Source organism: Mytilus trossulus, chromosome 3 (genome assembly GCF_036588685.1).
Source record: "Mytilus trossulus isolate FHL-02 chromosome 3, PNRI_Mtr1.1.1.hap1, whole genome shotgun sequence".
NCBI lineage: Eukaryota > Metazoa > Mollusca > Bivalvia > Mytilida > Mytilidae > Mytilus > Mytilus trossulus.
The window spans coordinates 64834107-64854234 of record NC_086375.1 but is presented as its reverse complement, the minus strand read 5'-3'; the positions used below and the strand labels follow the sequence as shown (position 1 = coordinate 64854234).

Genomic DNA, 20128 nt, shown 5'->3' with positions numbered 1-20128 from the left:
ATGTAAAAATAACTGCCATATTCCTGGATCGCTTTTTGTACTTTCTTTCGTAACGAATACTTTAACCGAGAAATTTTATATCTAGTGCTGCGTAGATACACTGGAACATTATGAGCTATATCTATCTGACCAACAAGGACCTAGAGGGAATAGCCTATAACATCTAGCGTCAACTTTACCTAAGTAGGTTGAAACCCACGTCTCTAAAAAAAAACATTAAGATCAAGAATCAATGAATAGAATTTAAATAAAAATATTGAATTATTAAATATCCATTACTTACTTTTTTACTTTTGATGATGGAAGGAAACGTCGTTTCTTCATGAAATTTCAACGTCATTTGGGACAAAATTAACATTTTAAACCATAGACTGAAACATATCAAACTATTCTTCTAAAAATGCTAAAATATATTTTTAGTGTTCTACTTTTAAAACAAAGGGATTGATCATAGCAAGGAAACATCCGACCTGAATTTGAAGTAATAGTTCAAAAGTTGGGAACCAGAATAAAAATGACAGATGGCGAAGGGGAGCCAAACATTAGCATTCAATTTCAAATGATAAATAAAATTGAGGATGGAAACGGGGAATTTGTCAAAGAGACTACAACCCAATCATAGAGCAGACAACAGCCGAAGTCCACACATAGATAGTATAGTTTGGACTGGGCAAAAAAAGTAAAGCAGGTATACTATCATATAAAAAACGAGTTGTTACTTGTATACATTATAATAATTTCTGATATAGGAATAAGATTTAAATCAGCACAGCTAAATATTATTGAAAATGTTATTTACAATAGTTTTTATGAAATATTAATATTAACAAATATATGTGTAAGGGTATAGCTATATATAAATATGAGTAAATGCGAGGTAGTAATGTTCCTGTACTTTTATCTATAAGACAAATTGTCTTGATATGTTAAATATTTCTAAACAGAAGAACAATTCTTTTTAAAACAATTTAAGTTTATTAGTTGAAAGTTTTAAAAGAGGGACGAAAGATACCAAAGGACAGTCAAACTCATAAATCTAAACAAACTGACAACTCCATGGCTAAAAATGAAAAAGACAAAAATACAAACAATATTACACATGACACAATATAGAAAACTAAAGAATAAACAACACGAATCCCACCAAAAACTAGGGGTGATCTCAGGTGCTCCGGAAGGGTAAGCAGATCCTGCTCCACATGTGGCACCCGTCATGTTACTTATGTGATAACAAATCCGGTAAATAGTCTAATTCGGTAGGTCACATGCATGAAAGGGAAGGGGATTGTAGTTACGACCTAGGGAACATATCTGATATCATTTTTGAAACGGCTATTTCATCACGGTCAACCAACTCTTGATGGCGTCCGTAAAATTTACGAAGGGATGATTTCGACTTCACCATTTGGAATTCTTGGTTTAATAGCTTCCTTGTGAGCAGCAACCCTCTATCAAGAAAACCATGATAGGAAATGCAAGCACGGGAATATCGTATCAATTGGGAGATATATACACCGTATGCAGGTGCTGCTGGAATGTTGCTACTTAGAAATGGAAAGTTCACAATTGGAAAGCTGAAATCATCTCTTTTGTCGTAAAGTTTTGTTTTCAATCGACCCTCGTTGTCAATTTCTAGATGTAAGTCAAGATATGAAGTCGACTTGACTGTATCTGTAGTATCCTTTATCTCTAGTTCGATGGGATAGATGCGTTCCACATAGTCACCAAATTTTGAATTATTTAGTGAAAGAACATCATCTATATAGCGGAAAGTAGAGTTAAAGGATATTGCTAACTTCTTATCTTTCTTTCTAAGAAGTTCCTGCATGAAGTCAGCCTCATTGTAATAAAGAAATAAGTCGACTAGTAGAGGGGTACAGTTTGTTCCCAATGGAATGCCGACAGTCTGTTGAAAAACACGTCCTCCAAACGTAACAAATATGTTGTCAATCAAGAAATCAAGCATCTTGATAATATCAGTTTCAGAGATTTTTTTGTTTAATCAGAGTGGTCCTTTACAAAGTAGGATTTATTCCTTCTTAAGACAAGATACTTGTATCTACGTTGGCCACTCATTTTTATGAAGCAAAGCAATACCAACTCTTTCAATTTGTCGTTTAGTTTGGAATGTGGAATACTTGTGTAAAGAGTAGAAAAGTCAAATGTTTTAATACTGTTACAAGATGAAAGAGAGTTAGATTGTATGTACTATAAAACATCTTTGGAATTTTTAAGTATCCACATCTGATTCACGCCACCTCTAGAATAGGCAGTCTCACAATAACTTTTAAGTCCGTCTTTGATTGCTGATAAAATAGATGTTAATAATTTAGAAAGAGGTTTCGTGGAGCACTTAGAAGACCCAGCAATATACCGTTGTTTATAAGGACAATTATGTAGTTTAGGTATCCAATACAGTGATGGAAGATCCAGTTCTTCATCTTTGGTTGAAATTCCAAAGGAACAAAGAACAGACCTATGATTATCCAGGATGTCCTCTTTGGTAAGTGTCGTGAGGGTATATGTTGAGTTTCCAAGTGAATTGTCAATAACTTATTCGTTTATCAAGCAGTTTATATAATGACTTTTACACACAAAAACGATGTTATTTGAGCTTTGTCTGCGGGGACAACAACATATTTGTCATGTAGGTCGGATAGGTGTTTTGCAACATTTGTATCTGTAAAGATTGACGTAGCATGGGAATTGATGGACCCATTCAGTTTCTCAATTCTGATTTGTATCAACGACCTCACTGCCTTAATCCATTCGGGAAAAGTGTCTTCGTCTTCCTTCTCACGCTTAGCCCATTGCCTGGCATAATCCTCTAGAATAGGCAGTTTCACAATAACTTTGAAGCCCGTCTTTGATTGCTGATAAAATAGATGTTAATAATTTAGAAAGAGGTTTCGAGGAGCACTCGGAAGACCCAGCAATATACCGCTGTTTGTAAGGACACTTATGTAGTTTAGGTATCCAATACAGTGATGGAAGATTTAGTTCTTCATCTTTGGTTGAAATTCCAAAGGAACAAAGGACAGACCTTTGATTATCCAGGATTTCCTCTTTGGTAAGTGTCGTGAGGGTATATGTTGAGTTTCCAAGTGAATTGTCAATACCTAATTCGTTTATCAAGCAGTTTATGCAATGACTTTTACACACAAACACGATGTTATTGGGGGCTTTGTCAGCGGGGACAACAACATATTTGTCATGGAGGTCGGATAGGTGTTTTGCAACATTTGGGTCTTTAAAGATTGACGTAGCATGGGCATTGATGGACCCATTCAGTTTATTAGTTCTGATTTGTATCAACGACCTCACTGCCTTAATCCATTCGGAAAGAGTGTCTACGTCTTCCTTCTCACGCTTAGCCCATTGCCTGGCATAAACCTCTAGAATATGCAGTTTTACAATAACTTTGAAGTCCGTCTATGATTTCTGATAAAATAGATGTTAATAATTTAGAAAGAGGTTTTGTGGAGCACTTGGAAGACCCAGCAATATACCGTTGTTTGTAAGAACACTTATGTAATTTAGGTATCCAATACAGTGATGGAAGATTTAGTTCTTCATCTTTGGTTGAAATTCCAAAGGAACAAAGAACAGACCTATGATTATCCAGGATTTCCTCTTTGGTAAGTTTCGTGAGGGTATATGTTGAGTTTTCAAGTGAATTGTCAATACCTAATTCGTTTATCAAGCAGTTTATATAATGACTTTTACACACAAATACGATGTTATTTGGGGCTTTGTCTGCGGGGACAACAACATATTTGTCATGGAGGTCGGATAGGTGTTTTGCAACATTTGGGTCTTTAAAGATTGACGTAGCATGGGCATTGATGGACCCATTCAGTTTTTTTATTCTGATTTGTATCAACGACCTCACTGCCTTAATCCATTCGAAAAGAGTGTCTACATCCTCCTTCTCACGCTTAGCCCATTGCCTGGCATAATCCTCTACTGAATCCATCCAAAATTTTAAAGTTGTATTTCCAATTGATGGATTTAGGCTCACGATATTTCGAACCTTTCGATAACACATTTTGTAAAGAAGTGTTATTAACAATGTTGAGGTCACCGGTAATAACGTGGCCATCAGGATTATGTATGAATCCTTATTTATGTTTATCGTTTTAGAACATGTTATCATTTGTAAAAGCAAAATAAAAAAGTGTTCATATAAGACAGGCTAGGCTGCTTTCCCCCCTGCTTGTAAACTTTAATCAAGATCTGCAAATAAAGGCGTTTATGTGGAATTTAAAATGTATGTATATGACAACTATAACAGATTACAGTATGTTACCATTTTTGCAAATCTAACTTTTGCCATTGGAAGTTAGAAGTATGTTAGTGATTATTCCAATACTACTAATAAACAAAATGATATAAAGAATATTTTCTTTTTTTTTCAAATTCAAAGTATTCTATTAAAGTAATAATTAAATATATAATATTTATAATCTATACTTACATTTATGTATGTTCACTAAGTGTACAACTTTGAATGACCTGTATATTTTGTTGTAAAGGTTACTTTTTTCTTTCTCAAAGACTAACTTTTAAAGTATGCTATCTTTCTTTCAACTTAGCTCCGGAAAATAATAGATATATTTTCAGTAAAAAACTTCAAGTATTAATATTATCACTTTGATATATTTTTTTATATTGTCAAGTAAAGAACCAAACAATACATATAACAAAAACGTTCAAACAAGTTCAATTATCTTATATATTCTGCCTCTAAAAAAAATGATAAACAAAAAATATAATCTATACATATAACTAATAGATTTTGAACTTGTTTATATCAATAACGATAAAGTTTTAAAAAGAAATTTTAAATCAACACAAGAACTTCAAAAGACTATGTGTAATAATTACTTTGAATTTCTTATCATGAAAAACAAAATGTAAATTCTAAATTCATTCTAAATTCATATATATTAAATACATGTTTTGTCCAATTAGTACAATACTACTGATTTGGCTTTTCCCACAGTGTTTCGTCATGCTTTTCAGTATCTGATGTCATTATACTGTAGTAAAACCAAATTGTTCTGTGATCCTTCGTTATACTCTCTGACATTTATGCACCTTTCAATGCTCGTTACAAAGTTGTAATGTGTTTGGTTCGTTTTGTCCTGCCTTTTCAGCATCAGAATATTGTATCGCATCACCTGATACGCTTTCAACACAGGACATCAAATTCATGAGATGATTGCATAATACTTCTCCAAAGCTGTCAACACTTTCATATCCTGAAACAGGTAACGCATTCTTTAAATTGAAATGAAACAGGCTGAACTGTTATATTTTGTTAAACGCATTTGAGTTTTCTGAACGTCAGAGGATTAAGAGCTTAAAAATAGCAGCTACCATACATATTTGTAGACAAACTGACATAAGATGCCAATATAAGAAAGTAGATAATATGAACAACAGTCACCAACAAACTACACAGACCCACAAAAAAGGGTACTCTCAGATGAGGAACCTTGCTAAAACTGTCAAATCTTATTTTTGCAATACCTTTGGCTATACAATAACTACAGATTTTTTTTTTATTGAAAAATTATATTTTTTAAGGAAACTCGATGTTTCTGGAATTTTTGAAGTAGAATGTATGTAGAACACCCTTTGCTCAATTTTGTGCATGTAATTTTGCTCATCAAAAGATTCTAAACCAAAAGCTGACATTCATTTATTTCTCCCAGTTTCAATTTTCTTTTCTTATGACATTGTAGCATTAAACAATTTTTTTTCTAGCTATCATCTTGGGATGTAAAAACTTGGTAGCAACTGTTATCTGCATTTACTCCAATTTAATTATAAGCTTCGTGTCTTTGTTTTTCCGTCTTTTTTTATTACATTTAAAAAAGAAACTCTTTATTTTTTGTGTAAAACAAAAAGTTATTACGTTTGGTAATGGAAAATACGATTGCTAGTTATTGTTCTAGTATGTATTATTTTGACAATGAATTCTTTCATATAACCATCAATGCAGATAAAAGAAATGTACATAGGGACAACACACACAAATTGAGTGATAAGGCAAAACTTGTTAGGAACACCAATACATTTTGGTTATATTTGTTTCGATCTAAATTAAAATGTGTATCCATTATAGTAAATGAAATAGAGAATGGAAGTGAGGAATGTGTCAAAGAACTTACAATCCGACCAAAGAGTAGAGAACAGCTCAATGCAGCCATTTGGTGTTCAACACAGCGAGAAAATATGCACCCAGATGAGTGTGTTTAAGACAAATTTTATTAAAATTTGATAAAAAGAAACAGAAAAGAAACGTATTAAAATGATTTTTATAAACGACATAAACGAACGAGACAGATAAAACTGCCAACAATGTCAAGTGAGCTGCAAGATATAAATTTATTTTTGTCTACTGACCTGGAAAAGCATTTATATCTATCACAGCATGTCTTCCATTCTCACAATCAACTATGACATCGAAACCAAATAAATCCATTTTAATCTGTCGCTGTATTATCCGACATATTTCTTTAATTGTGACATCCTCTGGAGTACCTCGAGTTTTACTGAGATCATTTTCAACATACTGTAATACAGTTTGTCAATATAAGGTGAAAGATACACTAGTATCAGGAAATATAGACAGTAATAAATATATCAAAATATTGCGCTGCAATTGATAAGATGAAATCGAATTTTATCATAATCTATATGTACAATATGTAACGATTGCAACAATTTCTGCTTATATTAAACACTGCATGCGACTTTAATTGAGTAGACTCATTATAATTAGTTTAATCGTTATATGCTATTTCAAGAAAAATTTAGTGCAAACTGATAAATATCCAAATCTTAAACTTGAATTCATATTTATTATGTCATTTCATAAAATCCAAATCTTAATCTGATAACATTCAAAGTCGAGATTATAATTGGTTAATTCGTAAAAAGTCTTTTCGTTCAAACTAAACTCCTTCGAATCAGTATTTTACATTATTACGGTGATATATTCATATTCTTATTTTCGATGCGTATTGTGTATATGTACAATGTAAAATCGACGACTACAGATTTTCCACACTAGTGACCAACTTAATTGTGGAGTTCTCGACGTGTTTCAATTTCCAGTGGACCTTTTTTTTTCTTTCTTTTTGTCTTTTCTCGTTTCTATTCACAAAGGCGTGAGTTTCTTTCCTACAAATATGTAATGAATGCCCCTTAATTTCTTCCCGTGACCTTCTTTTAGCATTTGAGTTGTATTAACTTGAAAACCGTCAACCTTGTTTATCTAAATTTTGATAAAGGGTGTGCGTACCATATATAAATAGGGATTTACTGATAGTTTACGATACATAAAAAATTGAAATTGATTCAGTCATTGTAATAAAAAAAAAAAGGTGGAAATTGAGAAATCCGAGAAAATGTCTTCATCCTAGGGCCATACCTTATTATACGACTATTTACCAAAAAGAAATTGATATAAAAAAGCGTTACAGAAGAAAGTGTGAAAACCCTACTCTACAGATTTTTAAAAAGTACCGAGGGAAGGATTGCAACCATGTTATTTCCTACAGTTTGCCGGTTATAGACTAAAAATATGAAATTGCAAATGCAATTATATTCTTCGATGTATTTGAAGGGTATGCTAACAATTTGTTCTCGGGTTGCAATTCGGTTGTTTATATTTTTGTTGATAAAAGCAACTATCCAATCAGATTTCTTACATCAGTCAGAGAATTTGAACGGGTTAGCTTTGACGCATCAAATATAATTGTATCTTGACCTGAAATGAAAAAGAAACGGTTATTTAGTTGACATGTATGAATCCTTTCAAATCTAAATAGAACAAGCACATACTGTTTATGAGAATTTTACTATATTTTTCAGTTTGAAAATTATCTTTGTATCTTTGAATGGTTGACATCTATTTTCATTGTCTCTGAGCTAAACAATGGTGAATAAATACAGATATCCGAAAATGCATATTGATAAATTTGATTAATTGAGAGAAGAAAAAGCCTTTTAAAAGAAATTTATGGTCTTAATACTCATTTTGTTCGGCTCGTATATAACCTAAGAAGAATAAATGCTCAAATGGTCCAATCATGCGTATTGTCGAACAATATAAGTATAGGCAGATAGTCATGCTAATACGCGTATGGTCCAAATACTCGTATAGTTCGGAACATATACATTTATATAATGTAATATGTGTATGTATGTTGGTCTTTGCTTTATGTTGTAGTTCAGTGTAAGCTGTTTCGGTTGTTCCGTTGTTTTCCTGTTATAGGTATGACTATGGAACATCGGTATACTACTGTTGCCTTTTATATACGTATATGGCCATGGCCATAGACGTATGCTCCATATACTCACATGGTCTGGGACATAGAAATAAGTAACAGACTTCTGAAGGAAATTAGTTTATTAGACCAAAACAAGCATAATGAATCGATAAATATTCATGATAGAGAGTAATACACTAAGTGCGGTACGTGTTGTCCAATTGTCCAATTCGTCAAAATTTACACACATAGTTCATAAAAACTTACCGTTCGGTGATAAATTTTTGACCGATGGCTTTTCAACTATGAACTGCTCACTACCAACAACATAAACTTTATACAAAACTGAATTATGGTTTATGAAAGACTGAGCAACACAAGGAGTCTTAATATCTTTTAAACCGCTTTCGTCAAATATAATTGACATCTGGAAAAGCAAGAACAATATATTTAAAGATATGTTTTATATATATATATATTATCATTTGATGTAGGATTACGATATTCTAAATTCTTACAATCTTATTATTTAGACATATAGCAATGACACATCACCATAACAGTGAATATTAATTGATAAGTGTTTAAGGCATAATCTATGAGATTCATCCATCTTCTTATTTACTTGAACATACCTTGCATACCCCTTTTTGACATTATGATTTTTTTTTTATCATTTGGGTACTGTATTTTGATTCATCATTCAATAAAAAGATTTGTCTCACATTATGGTGATCCAAAAAAATGTATTCGATACTAACATGAAAATACGGGTTTTGTGCAAAATTTCGGAAATTATTAAAATAAAGGAATGTATCTCCCTCATTCAAAGTTCCGATTTCTTGCTCGGCTTTGACCATACTTTTTAGTCCTTTACGTTTTATAGCTCTCCATTCTTTAAATAAGCTTTTGATTTTCAAATATTTTTGACTCGAACATCTCTGAAGAGATATTGATTGTCAAAATGCGCATCTGGTGCAGAAATTGATACCGTAAATTTAATTTTCTATATTCTAACAGGCAACACATGACCAGAAATAACATTTGTTTTCATACAATGAAAGTTGTCATCCAATAGGTAGAGATAATTGCCTTCTGTCTACTTGCAAATGATTTATAAAATTGTGCATATAAGTTGTATTAAGGTTAATTTAGACGGACTAAACAAAAGCTTGTTTGATGTGGTGATAATAAGGATCTGTATCAAAAGATTACTATACAAATCCTTGGTGATTCCAAACTGTTGTGAGTAAAACAAAAACTAACAATATAGTATATTGAGCGGTACTTTACCGAGTGTGAATCGTTATTCCCTTGAGCAACAATAGGTTTGCAGACTAAAAAGAAAGAATTAATTATGCATAAACAAAGGAGACAGACAAAAGGTTGAACGCAATTAAGTATATCTGAACTTAAGTTATAAAAGCTTCAAATGTTTGCAGTATGCTATATTTTGTGTTTTGTATATGTGGTCGAGTGGTCTGGCGCGTCGGGCATAAAGCAAGGCATATCTCAGTAACATGTGTTTGAAAAAAGTAAAATCACAAAAATACTGAACTCAGAGGAAAATCAATTTGGAAAGTCCGTAATCACATGGCAAAATCAAAAAACAAAACGCATCAAAAACGAATGGACAAGAACTGTTATATTCCTGACTTGGTACAGGCATTTTCAAATGTAGAAAATGGTGGATTAAACCTGGTTCTATAGCGCTAACCCTCTCACTTTAATAACAGTCTCATCAAATTCCGCTACATTTACATGATGCGTTTAATGAAGCCCAGGCAAGGAAGAACAACAATTTACAGATCTTAAGTTGTTAGAGTGATACATATCTATACTATTAAACGAGAAGACCTCATTTTGGGTGTCGTTTCTCTTCTTTCCTCAATAAATTAATCAACACGCCTCTATGTCCTATAGGTACAGTGCATAGTGCCATTTGTCATCTATTCATATGATTTTTCAGATTGAGTTATTTTTGGAGAAAAACGAGAAAAGAGGCATCCGGATATTGTCCCGTCATTGGACAAAAATTTAAGTCAGATTAGACTTCCGGATTGCGTTTTTCTGTATACTATGAACATACATATACAAAGAATAAAGTGTATTTTCAGAATTCTATCTGCTATCATTTTCAAGTTTACTATCCACGGCAGTCACAGAGTTTATTTAATAGAGAGGGTATGTATACTATATCAATGACCACTATGGATCGATTAGTAAACTTCGAATTGAAAGTAAATACACTATATTTATATAGTAATGAATGTTCATAATATGCAGATAAGCGCTAAAAATATTCAAGTGAACTTTTGATACCTTTTCTAAAATTCTCCAGTCATTAAATCTTTGACAAAATTCATTGATTACAACAACAAAAAAGAAGATGTGGTATGATTGCCATGTTGAGACAACTCTCAACAAGAGACCAATAGGTTACCGTACGACCTTCAACAACGAGCAACGTCTATACCGCATACTCAGCTTTAAAAGGCCCCGAACTGACAATGTAAAACAATTCAAACCAGAAAACTAGCGGCCTTATTTATGTACAAAAAAATGAACGAAAAACAAATATGTAACACATAAACAAACAACAACCACTGAATTACAGGCTCATTACTTGAATGTTCATAACATACTAAATGTATGTTCATATTGAAATTGATAGAAAACCAAAAAATGGGAATATTGGTAATAAAGGAGGAGGGATAAAAAAAAAAATCAGTTTCCTGTCCCCAATAACCTATGACTTATGATACTTTTGCTAAAATTCTCCAGTCATTCAATATTTTACAAAAATCTTCCAACAACACTTTACATACTTTAAAATACGCTCTGAATGCCCGCGATTTCGCGGGTGTGTTCTAGTCCTAGTCTAAATGACGTAGATTAAAAAAATCTAAAGTCTAGAAAAATTGAAGAGTAATTTCACAATTGTTTTTTGTAAAAGAAGGATAAACACTCCAAATGCTGACATACCTCTCCAGTGTTTGTATCATCTGTTTATGAAGCTAAAGGATTTCGTTTGAAAATTGTAGTATCAAAATTAGTACTGTCTTGTTCCAATTTTGCAACAAATAAATAAGTATTTTGAAGTATTGAAATAAACGTCAAACAACCAAATAATATTGGATACACTTTTTCAATTCGCATGCCATATTGAGTGATATATCAAGAGCTGGTTTAAAAACTGTAGTAGTATTCGATTGCACATAAAAAGTATTATTTTTTGCTGAAAAATTCCCAATCCATGATTCTGATATAAAACCTGCTGCAACAAAGTTATGAGAAAAGCGACTGAAATCAATACTGCATAGTATAAAAGTATTAAATTCCCAATGTTTGAAAAAAACAAGAAATAATTTATAGTACTGAAATTAAAGGAAAGTCAACATCTTTACAAGTAAATACATTTTCAATATTTGCTTATTGTATTGCAATATTCATACTTATACTGCCTCCACAGAAAACCTTCATTTGCGACAACAAAGTAAAGTTAAATAAATAAAATGTTAAAAAAAAACAACGCAAAAGACTATCTCATGATCCTAAAATTGCAAATGTTGTCTTACTTGGTGCACAAATAAAACTGAGAATGAAAATGTGGAATATGTCAAAGATACAACAACCCGATCAAAAAGCAGAAATCAACCGAAGGCCATAAATGGATTCTCAACACACAAAGAGAATTCTGACTCAGTGGCGTGCTTCATCTGGGCCCTAAACAAAAGTATGTTTCAGTTCGATAATAATGATAAATGTCCATTAACACAAACTTAAACGTCCTATCAAATAAAATCGCAAGGACTAATAACCTGCAAATCGGTGTTTCAAATAAACATTTTTCAATCTCGTCATAAATTTCTAGGTAAATGGAAAATCATTGATTTTTTTTATCATAGTTCGCGATATGAGGGCCATGCATGGTATATCGTGTTCATTTACTTATATAAACTTGTACTACCTATTTCCCATAGATTACGTGATTTTTAGACTTACCAAAAGGATAGTTCACATTGGCTTCCTTTAATTTCTGTACTAACATGTTGCTATCTTTGTCAGCTGTAGTCAAATTTACAAAGGAAGGAACAAACACATTATAACCTATAATAAAAAACATACTCATTAAAATGATGGAAATAATTCATTATTAACAAAAAGAAACATGTGTGCTAAGCATTATTTTATAGCAAACCACTTTTTGATCTAGCAAATAAGTAGAGCAAACGTTAAGTATATATAAAGACAGGCAAGACGTGCACGTGTTCAATTACCTACACGGCATTATTTTTTACACCTACACTGTATCACATACACATGTACCACTGTAACATCATTTTATACACATACACTGCATCCTAACAGTTTCCTACACTGCATCATATAGTATAATTTGTATATTTGCACATTTTAAAACCCACCTTCGCCACAACCTCCCAATCCAATCCACTTTATCCATTATTACCGATAATACAACACAACATACGTTTATTAAGTAAAACATCTTTCTCTACATTTGCACTACATTCCTCTACAATTTAAGTGTGTTACTTACCAGAATTTAACAAAGGGTCGTGTACCAACTGATACTGGTAATGTCGATTTAACAGGCGTTGTATATGCTCAAATTTGTCTACTAATATACAAGAAGGATTATCCCTGATGTAATCCTGTAAAAAAATGTGAATAAAACTGACGTATTATCAAATCTCAAAAGATAATAGATTTCCTTGATAGAGGAAAGCTATTCACAAGGAAGCTTTTAAACCAAGAGTTCCAAATGGTGAAGTTAAAATTATCCCTTCGTAAACATTACGGACGCCATTACATGTTGGTTGACCGTTATTGAATAGCCGTTTCACACATGATATAGGATATGTTCTTTATGTCGAAACTGCAATACCCTTTCCTTTTCACGATTGTGACATACAGAATTAAACTATTTACCGGATTTGTAATAACATAAGCAACACGACGGGTGCCAATGATCATATATAAAGAGGGTTTACCAGATGATATTTCGTAAGCAGCAAAAAAGAATTATTAAAATAGTAAGTATAATGATTGACATGATGCCCCTTTGCCAATGTCAAGCAAAAGGATACTAGCAAAGCTGATGAATATTTCTGTAGAAATTTTACTATATAAAATTATCAACGGTACCAGGATTATAATTTGAATACGCCAGACACGCGTTTCGTCTACATAAGACTCATCAGTGACGCTCAGATCAAAATAGTTATAAAGCCAAACAAGTAGAAGGTCGAAGAGCATTGTGGGTACTATAATTTACAAAACTAATGTCCACAACTACTATTGTACTGTAAAAAAAAGTACCAACCTTTATATTGTTAATTTGACGCACAGCAGTGGAATTATCATCGTCTGCTGCAACTAACAATCCATTGCATTTGTGTAGAATCAAATCAAATGGTCCCTGTTCTGTTAAAGGCTGGTCAATATCTAACTAATGTACAAGTAATACCAAATTAATACACTCTACGTAAAACGTACAAAATGTGAAACATTGAAACTTGCAGTGCATCAATAATATAAATCCCATAACAGAAATCAGGCTAAAAATTCTGCCACCAAGACGTACAAGGCATCATGGAACCATTTTTTTCTTTTAATCTTTTTGAAACATATTTTAAAACTTATCTTTTATCAAATTCATTGATTTCTTTTTTTAAAAAGTATTTTTGCATAAACATTTCTGATTTTGCGGTAATCCATATCTTTTATTATATTTTTGAAAATATCTATTCTGGTAAAGTATTAAGAAACTGTGGAAGAAATATAATACCAATGATTTACTTTAAACAAAAATAAATCTAAACAAGGGGGGGGGTAAAAAGGTTAATGCTTCAAACACTCGTGGCTCACTTACTTGCGAAAAAACGACAGGAAATAATCGTTTAAAATGGTCTCTTAAAAGGCAAGATAACAGATACTCCTATATTAATATTATAATTCAACGATAAATGACTCAGTTGGTAACTTGTGCTGTTTTGGGTTCAAAGAACGAGCTGTGTGTTCCTGACAATACAAGGACGTCATAATGTACTCGAAAAATACCTATTATACCTCGATCGTCAAAACTCAAATCACGACAAAACGTACTTGTTTAGCCTGCATGGACTTATGGGGAGCACTATTTGTTTGGAATGATTTGTCAAAAAACAATGAAACAGCACATTAACAACTTTATCAACAAACAATTATAAAAGTGAATATTTAGAGTTATTCTTAAGGTCATGCAATAAAGCTGATACCGATGATAGCCTAAGGACGAGATTTATCTGCATTAAAAGCATTCAAATTATTTTTTTAGATATTTTATTGTCAATATAATAGAAATTGATGCGACCATTGTACAAGTGAGAGGTTTAGGACAAGAAAACCAGGTTCAATCCACCATTTTCTACATTTAAAAATGCCTGTACCAAGTCTGGAATATGACAGTTGTTGTCCATTCTTTTGATATTTTTTGCCATTTGATTAGGGACTTTCCGTTTTGAATTTTACTAGGAGTTCAGTATTTTTGTGATTGTACTTTTTACTTACTCTTACAAGTTCTATACCAGCATTTCTGCAAAATAAAATGTAATCAGTAATATATATAATATAATAACACAACCCTCATTCTTACTTTTTTACTACTAAATTTAAATTCAAATTTAATTTTAATCCTGGTTTCTATCATTAGTTTATTTACTTTTACACTTTTTGGGAAATGTACAGACAATACATGATGAAGATCATCTCATATCTTCTTTTGTATTGTACATTATGTGAACAAAAATTGGAAAACAACACTTTTGATAATGTTATGCGTCGAAATGATTTTGTTTTAGATTTACCTTACTTAGGAACTCTCAAAGCCGAATATTTGAAAACCAAGAAAGTAAATTAAGTTAATAAAATAAAGAGTTGAAGAGATATATGTCCAAAATTGATATAAAAAGGTAAACTTTACATGAGTGAGTTGAAACCGCAGTACTGACTACTGAGCTGATGATACCCTCGGTGAATGATAGTCCACAAGCAGAGGTATCGACCCAGTGCAATAAAAAACTAAAACAACAAGTTTAATAATTTCATGCGTTCGAAGTGAGGTGTGCTTCGTTCAATATTTAAAAAAAAAACAATGTCCATTGAAATATTAAAAATTATAATAGAAAGTATTTCAAATTTTTAAAGAACATGTATATAAAACAAATAACTAATTTTAAAAGTGAAATAAAATAAAAGTTTAATGAGGTTACTACATCACTACAATTACTTCTATAACGACTCAGTTGGTGTTTTTTCTTCTCTATTATCGTGTATTCCTGGTATTACTGATAATGTATTATGTTACATTTTGCGTCTATGTAACAGTTTCAGAATCATAGTTTGCTAAAGACAGTTTCTGCAATTGGAAGGTACTTGTAAAAATAACAAGTTTCAGATAAATGTTTTTTGGAATCAGAGTTATGTTTAACAAAGTATTGTTTACGTAGACGAATCGCGCATATGCAGCAAAAAGTTCTTAGCTGGAATCTGTAATATTTTTTTTTCATTTCATTCCTGTTAAGAGTTTTGCATCTTATTTGGTCATTCTTCAATTAACATGCTTTAATCATACTACCTAAACTAGAATGTGTGTTGCATACTTTTTCTTGGATATTGATATAGATGTATAGCTGCAAACTATAATCGATGATTAGTATTGTGACTTCCAATTGTCTATATTCCTTTTCTCAGTAGTATCAAACCGTCTTACCATCGTATAGTGAATACATATTTTACATATAACGTTATTTCCGGACTTATCTACCTAGCTTGTGGTCCAGTCACAAAAACTGCTCCAAAAGAGTAATAAAGAAAAGAACTTCTGGAATCGAAACAAAAGAGGGACAAAAGATACCGAATCTAGCTCTTACCTCACAAGTGACATGGATATTTTAAAATAGGATAGTCGTCCGATCTGTTAATTTATTTAAGTTTGTACTATTTCGAATTGTGACATTTTGACTAAATAATGATGCGCATGGTGGATGTTGCATGCGTATTAGGAGTCAACGCATGCACCCAACATGTCTGTTCTTGCACTGCATGCTATTTCCTTAAGGTCTGTTTTACCCTTATTGTATCTTCTAATTGATGGATTGAAGAGATTTGAACACCAGTTAACCACTGCTGTCTCTTATTCAAAGTCATGACAAAACTTTAAACGACTAAAGAGTCAAACATTATTATTTACATGGAATTACATAGGACCTTTAAGAAAAAGCGTCACCGGATATTTGATCAAAATAGGGTTACGTTTTATACACCCTGATATAACATAATAATTACTTTAACTTATCGTTTACATGATTAATAAATGCTATATGCGTCATCTAAATACAGAAGACGTCAAAATGTATAGACCCTAGTTATAATGTTGTACTGTACTGCTGATTTTGAAGGTGTATAATGGAGACTGTAACATAATTCTTTACTTCGGATGTACGATACTTAATAAATGTCGCATGCAACATAACTGGTATCAAGATGGAACGGCACATATCTCAAACCTTGACCTTTCTTTTGACCCAAGTCTTTTTTAAGGTGTTAGAATCGCAGAAGGCAATATCTTGATACAGCTTAGTTGTACAGATAAAACATAAACATTTCATTTTCACACAAATTATTAATCAATTTATCAGAATACTATTATTTTCATGTTACAGAAACAGTTATAAATTCTGAATTTTCTGCGTCAGGAAAAGATTACCTTAGCTGTATTTGGCAAAACTTTTAGGATTTTTTGGTCAACAATGCTCTTCAAATTCGTACTTTATTTGGCCTTTTACATCTTTTTATTAGAGCGTCACTGATGATTTTTAGTAGACGAAATGCGCGTCAGGCACAAATATAAAACAGCAATCCTGGTATCTAATATGAATTTATTTATATACTTTGTCTTCAAACATCTGTACATCTGCAATAATATATATTGAGTAATTACATTCTGCGAGGGAAAACAGTGTAAACTCGAAACGTAAAATGTTGCCGAACGTATCAGAATGAAGTTTTATAATGTCTTAATTAATCAGCGGGAAAATATAACCAATTAGTGGCTGATTTTCTAACATGTTTCTTTACAAATTATAAAGGGCATTTCAACGAGTTTTAATGCAGACAACACTGTCTTTTACCTGCTGACGACGAGGAGTCGGGGACGGGGTAAACGAGATTGACTACCTATGAGGGTCTCGCACGGGCGACCATTGATTACGTCTTTTTGGGCATCTTAATCATTCATGTTTACCTTATGGTAATTAACATTACTTTAAGAGACAAAAACATGACATAAATAACGTAAAAACAAGAAAAAGAAGTTGTATAAACAACAATTTGACAAGAAATAAATGAATACAAGAATTGATGAATAACAATTTGTTAGATTAATGATAAAAAAAATGGTCAGCTCGGATATCATCTTTTATTTCAATATTTTATTCTCTAAATACCCTTGGTATACTCACAGTTACAAAAGAGAATTCCAAGAACTACCCGATGACTTTATTTAGTATTAATAGTTGAAATTCTCGGTATTATTTCCATTTTAAGGTGTTACATTGTAATAAATATAAATCATGTTTACGCTTCGTCAAATTCTAACAAATATTTAATTTCAACAATTTTCTTATAATACTTTTTTCAATTCAATCAAACTGTAATCAAATAAGGTTGTTAATCGTTTAACAAATATACAACCAATTTCTCTACTTAGGATAAAAAGTAAAATCATAAAAATATTGAACTATGAGGAAAATTCGTAAACGAAAATCCCTAATCAAATGGTAAAATCAAAAGCTTAAACACATCAAACGAATGGATACCAACTGTCATATTCCTGACTTGGTACGGACCATTTGGTCATTTTAAATTCAAATTAAACTCACAAAAATAAGTAAGTTGAGCACTATATCCGACAGTAAAGCAAATCATTCGACCTAAATCGTAAATGCAAACCTGAATAATTCTTTTTGATCTTCTAAATTTGGTGTTTTGTTTCTCGCTAAATTTATCCAATATCCTACACGTTTCATATCGGCAGTAACTGTCCCTTTTCTTACGTTAACTGATTTATTCTGTAATGTTTCAACGAAACATCTACCTAGATACGCTATTGGTTACAACAGTGAATTCCAGAAAGTTTATTTGTACTTTATTTCTTAGAATCTATGACAAAGCTTCATTGTGTGCAAGTACTTTTCCACCGAATAGGCCCAGGGAGAGAAAAATGGAGACTGCATAACTCTTTTCTTTTGATGAGTAACATTCTTAAAAAGCTGCATTTCCAACACATATTAAGTCAATGTCGAAAAATTCTAAAACTTTAGACCCCAGTTCGAAAGAAAAGAATATAGCGTGGCAAAACACTTGAGTAACTTCATTTGCATTTTTTTTTTATCAATCTTTTTATAACAAGCTATTATTTGAAAATTTTGAAACTAGAAAAAAATTGAAATCTGGAAGATTTAGTAATGATGTATTCCTTTATTTTAAACTAATCCTATTATATGATATTTACTTTTCATTTTTCCCAATAATCAGTTTTTATTAAGGCAAACATTTGTAATGGTGCCGTTTTTGGGGTTTTTTTTTAAAGATTTTTCTGAAACTTAGAAGTCGGTCATTTGCATCTGAAATATGAAAATGCAAGTAAACTAAAGAAACACAGCCAACTTAGTACGAGAGTTAATGATGAACAAAGTAACCTAAAATATAACAAAACAAATAGCCTAATTCATCTTTGGTCAAATATGTTCGACTGTGAATTTAAACTCTTAGTTTCTTAATAATGTTCACCTTGTTATTAGTAAGCTGATATATTCATTAGAACTTCATCTATTATTATATGAATGAACTCATACTTAGAAAAGTGACTTTCAGTAAATTCCTGGGGATTTTCTTTCTTAGAAATAGCATATAAAGAGAGAATTGATATGCATCAGGAACGTTCAAATATAAGCATTTGAAAGCCAAGAATGTGTAAGACTAAACTCATTAAGAGCTAAATGACATAAAATTATCATATTCACTAAAGGTCAACTTTGTATGGGTTTTGTATTCTGTTTGTAAAGAATAACATTGAAATGAATTTAAAATATGTTCACGCTTGGTAAAAGACTATGTCGGTAGTCACCTCATAATATTATTAAATTTCAATCTTAATTTTTTTTCGTCCAATTCAACCACAACACAATAGCTAGCAAACAAGATAAAATATCTGACCATACTGCCTTTTAAAAAAGGCTAAATCATGTGATAATTTGTTTAACCGGATTTACATCACAAAATTATCACGTTCAACGTGAAAATAGAATTTGATAAAGCATACCATTTAACAAAAATTATAAATTCTAACCTGAATGTTTCTTTTTGATCTTCTAAATTGGGTACTTCGTTTCTCTTTACATCTATCCAGTATCCTACACGTTTCATATCTGCAACGACCGTCCTAATCCTTCTGTAAGCGAAGATATGTTTTTGAGAATGTTTATACCGAATCTATTTGTGATTTTAATATACTCGTAGTTGACAAATCTTAGCACATAGGTTTATTCTAGTCACGAATTATTCCAAGAAATTCATTGAAATATAGTTAAACATGTTTGAGTCTCTTTGTTTAAAATTGATTTCAATCTTACTTGTTAATGTCTAATTATATCTTTTTTTTTAATTTCATATGAAGCCGAAATAGCTAAAAAAAAAAAAAAAGAATATTACTCTTAATCTGCCTTTAAACAAATATGACCATTTAATAATTCTACAATCTGTTTGATCTCACTAGAAAT

General features: G+C 31.6%; 1 protein-coding gene across 2 annotated transcripts; it reads right to left on the bottom strand.

Annotated features, from left to right (window-relative positions):
* Positions 1–4717: 4717 nt before the first annotated feature.
* Positions 4718–19868, bottom strand: LOC134709638 (inositol-tetrakisphosphate 1-kinase-like). Of its 2 annotated transcripts, none has more exons than XM_063569790.1 (10): positions 19699–19868; positions 14859–14883; positions 13633–13758; positions 12847–12961; positions 12291–12395; positions 9579–9622; positions 8553–8712; positions 7725–7783; positions 6415–6583; positions 4718–5264 (listed from the first exon to the last, which is right to left on the bottom strand). In XM_063569790.1, the coding sequence occupies exons 1-10, from the start codon at positions 19773–19775 to the stop codon at positions 5104–5106; spliced, it is 1041 nt and encodes a 346-aa protein (XP_063425860.1). In that variant the 5' UTR covers positions 19776–19868; the 3' UTR covers positions 4718–5103. The 2 variants fall into 2 exon arrangements, with proteins under 2 accessions (XP_063425860.1, XP_063425859.1); XM_063569789.1 differs by lacking the exon at positions 19699–19868 and adding an exon at positions 18300–18453.
* Positions 19869–20128: the final 260 nt, after the last annotated feature.